Source organism: Branchiostoma floridae, chromosome 18, assembly GCF_000003815.2.
Source record: "Branchiostoma floridae strain S238N-H82 chromosome 18, Bfl_VNyyK, whole genome shotgun sequence".
In the NCBI taxonomy this organism is placed as follows: Eukaryota; Metazoa; Chordata; class Leptocardii; order Amphioxiformes; family Branchiostomatidae; genus Branchiostoma; species Branchiostoma floridae.
In genome coordinates, this window is record NC_049996.1 from 18,159,029 (window position 1) to 18,163,837 (window position 4,809).

Sequence of the window (4,809 nt, forward strand, 5' to 3'; positions counted from 1 at the left end):
AAAAGGCGTTCTCTCCGCCCCCCCACGACGCACTCTTCTTCCACCGCAAATGCAGGTCAAGACGATTCTCATGGATCTCACTGAATGTAGCCTGATTAAATCTCGCTTATAGCAGACCGCCGAACATCCGCCGGCGGGGAGGGGCCAGTTACAGCCCTGGACAGCAGAGTTTGTGTCACACAGACTACACTGAACGTATCTGAGGGACAATTAGCAAAACTGGGGTCCTACGAAGAAATGACTGCGTGTTTCGTACCACAGAGCTGAATTACTGTAAATACAACATTGCAGTCCACATTGCAGTCTCTGTATCTGTATCTGTATCTACATAGCCGGTATAACCGCCCTTCTGTGTAACACACCAGCTTCTGTATCTGTATCTATATAGCCGGTATAACTGCCCTTCGGCGTAACGCACCAGCTTCTGTATCTGTATCTATATAGCCGGTATAACTGCCCTTCGGCGTAACACACCAGCAGAGTCTGTATAGAAATAAGACGTGTTCTTCTTTTTTTGTTTTTCAAGAAATTGTTTCCGCACGCTGGGGGCCCGAGTTCAAACAGAGAAGGAAGTTTGCAACCGCCGCCTTGAAGAACCTGGGCATGAAGGTTGGCACTGGCAGCATTGAGGAGAGCATCCGGGAGGAAGCGAACTGTCTCCGCAACAGGGTAAGATCAGATGAAATCCTGCCTTTTTTACTTGACCCAAGGTGCTGCATTTTAGCTTGTCTGTACATGTATGTGTGTTTTTGTGTGCGTGCACGTACATCTGTCTGTCTGTGTTTTTCTGCGAGTTACAATACACGCATAGAAAGACAAAGTTGATGCAAATAAGTCAATTAGCTCCTGCTGCTGTGTTAGTTACAGGGGCTAACGTTACGTACCTCTTGTACCTAAATCAGGAGCTAATTGACTAAGGACTATGTTACATTTTCAAACCGGGGCCCGGCCGGGCAGCTTTCGGGAACGAAAAGTATGATCACCAAGCTACGCAAAGCTTAAAGAGAATAGTCGTGCACGCGGGCATTGTTTGCGTGTAGTTTTGCGTATACATTTCTATTTTTCGTTTCCACAAAGAGCACGACCGGGCCCCGGTTCTGAAATGTGACGTTAGCCTAATCGAGTAACTGTTTTTTGGTGCATCTCATTACCTAGATGTCTAACCTTCATCAAGGTGATGTCTATATAACCTCCTTGCCATCATCGACTTTCCTTCCACCATTCAGATTGCAGAATACGAGGGACAGGCGTTTAACATATCCAGCGACCTGGGCGTGTCTGTAGGAAACATCACCTGCTCCATGGCGTTCGGGAAGCGCTACGACTACGGAGATGAAACGTTCTGTGGGCTCCTGGAAGCTGTGATGAACGTTATTGCCGAGCTGGGAGCGGGGCAGATCATCAGCGTCTTCCCCTTGCTGCGGTTTGTTCCTGGAAGTGAGTATTACGTCAATGTACTCATTTAAAGCGCGATCACGTTCCATGAAAAATGGAGGCATTGTTTTTGGCGTATTTGTACAGTGTGTGTGTGTGTGTGTGTGTGTGTGTGTCTGTCTGTCTGTCTGTCTGCCTGTGTGTCGGTTTGTGTTTCCAGTAATTTTGGTCTGGTCAGCATAACTTTTGACCTTGTATGGTATGGATTGGATTGGATGGTCGCTATCTTTTTTTTTTTTATTTCTTTATTGTTTTGGTGTCGGGAAACCCATGATCTGTGCCCTTCTAGTTCCTCAGTGGGCGGCGGCGCTAATCCCTGCCCGCAAACGCGCAAATGTCCTGACTCCATGACTGTAAAATTTCAACAGCAAGTTTCTAAGGGCATTTCTTACTGTCTACAATGTCTTTACTCTTACAACTTGTATTGGGATAAAATTCCAATCTTTCATTGTTTAAGTATCTACTAGGTTTGGACAAAAATACAATTCTGCAACATTCCATTGTTGATAAAAATTGTGTCGGGGAAATTATTTACCAGATTCTTATTTCCCGTGCTCTTTTCCCCCTAGTAAACCGAGCATTCATGGAAGTGCTCAAACAGAACTCCAAGATCCACGAAGTGCTGTGGGACGAGATAGCACGTCATCGCGAGAACTTCGATAACGAGAACCCGCGAGACTTCATCGACTTCTGCCTTTTGGAGCTGGAACAGCAGGAGAAGGTGTGTAACAGTGGGGGTTCAAGGACTGCTAAACTGAAGACGCAAAATGGCTTAAGCCTTTTGGCAGAATGGTTTGCAATTGCACGTTGAATTTTTGGTCTGCCGGCCGGGTTCGATCCCGGGTGTCGGCATGTTGTTTCTGTCTGTTTCTACTCGCCCCTCTGGTTGTTTCACTGGTTCCCTCACTGACCCTGTGAGTAACAGGCTAGAACATGTGCCACACAGTGAGCAACAGGCTAGAGATGTGCCGCACAGGGATTAACAGGCTAGCGGATGTACCACACACTTTATCGAAACCGGAGATTCGAAGACGAATCTTGAAAAGAAAAGGGCGAGTAGTGTAAGTTGTAACAGTGTGGTTCAAAGACTGCTAAACTAAAAACGCCAAACGGCTTAAGCAAACCCGGCGTTGCATGTTGGTTTGCACGTTGGATTTGTGGTCTGTCGGCATGTTGTTTCTTGCTGTCTCTACTCGCCCCTCTCGTTGTTTCAGGTATCCGGTCTAACGGAGGAGAACGTCATGTACATGGCGCAGGATCTCTTCTTCGCCGGGACGGAGACTTCCACCAACACACTGCTCTGGAGTCTGCTCTTCATGACCTTGAACCCTGACATCCAACAAAAGGTACTCACTAATCTCCAAGCAGACCCTAAGGTTGCATATTAGATGGTACTAAACTGGCCAGGGAGTGTAGTCAGCCAAGAGGCGTACATTTGCCGGTAGCCAAACACACTCTTTAGCCGGCTTCACTCCTCTGGCAGCTTTTGATGCTATCTTATGCTACCGTAGGATCTGCTTGGAGATTAGGTACTCTACCAACATAGCTTTGAAGCACGACCAACGTAATTTTGTCTCTACTCTGAGGCCATCCCTGGATAGGAGAAGAAGTGTTGCTTGAGACGAAAAAGAAGTATTCTTCAGACTGCAGAATATCTTGGCATCAGTGGTGTTCACAACATATGCAGCTCATTTGTGGTTATGTGTCGTACCTGTAGCCAGTGTAGGGTGTTTGGCTCACACTACTGAGGTCCTGGGCATTGCTCTCTTGCGAAAGACACATTACACCACTCTCCTCACTTCACTCAGGTGTAACATGTGTGGATGTAAAAGACAGGAGGATTGGGATCCGCCTTTCAATACCATGACCACAATTAATCATTCAATGGACGTCAATTGGCCATATTTGTCCAACAGGTCCATGAGGTGCTTGACACCGTTGTTGGTAAGAGTCTGCCCGCCCTGTCCCACCGTTCCCAGCTGCCCTACGTGAACGCCTGCCTGATGGAGACCATGCGGATCCGCCACATCGCCCCACTGATAATCCCTCACGCCACCACGGACACCGTCAGAGTGCAGGAATACGACATCCCGGAGGGAACTCTGGTATTTTGGGTTTGTTCTGTGGCATATTTCAATATTTTCTCTATTTGATGTGTGTACAACATCATCTTTATTTCGCACACAAACATTTTGAAAAAGGACAAGTTTAAAAACACGAATACAAGATGAAGGTTAGAAACACACCTCGGACGACCCCTTAATCAGATACAAAAAGATCTGCAGGCCGCAAGGTTAAAAAAAGTGGTACTATGCATCGGCCTTTCAACATTTCAATTGTATACGTCGCTTCTTGATATATTGTCACGTGAAACCTCTTTGTAGTAGTGAACACCTCTGCATGATGACACTTTTTCGTGGTCTTTTAGATTGTTTCCCATTGATGCAAGCATTAACACTCTATTGCAGCAAGGAGGTTTAAAAATTGTGGCCATGATTCTTCAAATTGCTGGTGCTTTTAGACTGAGAACTTTACTACATTTATGGTTTACGTTTCCAGTTGTAACATGGTTGTCCCAACTGCACTACGCAGTCTCCTCTATTAGATAATGTTCTCACTCAATAGTCGACCCCCGGAGGGGACGGGGTAATTAAGTCCGTGCACAACTGCAGCCCACGCCTGCCTGTCTGACATGACCGCTCCCATGTCCTCCTCCGCTAGCCCGGTATCCCTGGAGACCAGCCTCGGGAAAGTCAGCTTCCGGGAGTGATAATGTTAAGGACTACCAATGTCAATAATGAACCCCAGTCATCAGAGTTTTCCTTGTCAATTACTGTTGCTTCATGACTTTTTTTGGCGACGCCTCAGGGGCGAGCCTAATGTTTATAGTGTGCGACCGTTTGACAGGAATTCTAGGAATTCCGCAGGCATGCTAGGAATTTTTCTACGGGTATTCCCTAGGGAATTTGTTTTTGTGTGTGACCTTTAGTCTGTCTTGGGTATGGCGTATAATACGATGACGTGACCGATGTTATAAACCAGGAATTCATGTGTTAGATACTCGTTTCACCATCAAGTATACAGCACATTACATTTTTTAACAAATTACCCGATATTATGTATCGTTAGGGGAGAAAAGTGGGTCAGTCATATTTTTGGCTTGACCATTCGGCGTAATGATGTCGTGTACGTATGAGGATTGTTTTGTTTCGTTTGAAGGTTTTTATTTCATATCTTTCTGTTATATCATTTTGTATGGTTGTGTGACTCTTGATTCTTCCCTTTTTTTCATATTGCTGTGATGTTCATTTGGTTCCCAAACCATCGCGACAAAGGGGTGTACTTGTCAGTCGATTCTTCCGTAACCTGGGGGTT

General features: G+C 46.0%; 1 protein-coding gene across 1 annotated transcript in view; it reads left to right on the plus strand.

Annotated features, from left to right (window-relative positions):
• Positions 1–4,809, plus strand: part of LOC118405539 (cytochrome P450 2U1-like) — an 8,607-nt gene that overhangs the window by 1,308 nt on the left and 2,490 nt on the right. The window contains exons 2-7 of the mRNA XM_035805044.1: positions 527–669; positions 1,227–1,437; positions 2,004–2,155; positions 2,649–2,780; positions 3,351–3,539; positions 4,156–4,208. Coding sequence (XP_035660937.1) covers positions 527–669; positions 1,227–1,437; positions 2,004–2,155; positions 2,649–2,780; positions 3,351–3,539; positions 4,156–4,208 — 880 coding nt within the window. The remainder of the gene's footprint in view (positions 1–526; positions 670–1,226; positions 1,438–2,003; positions 2,156–2,648; positions 2,781–3,350; positions 3,540–4,155; positions 4,209–4,809) is intronic.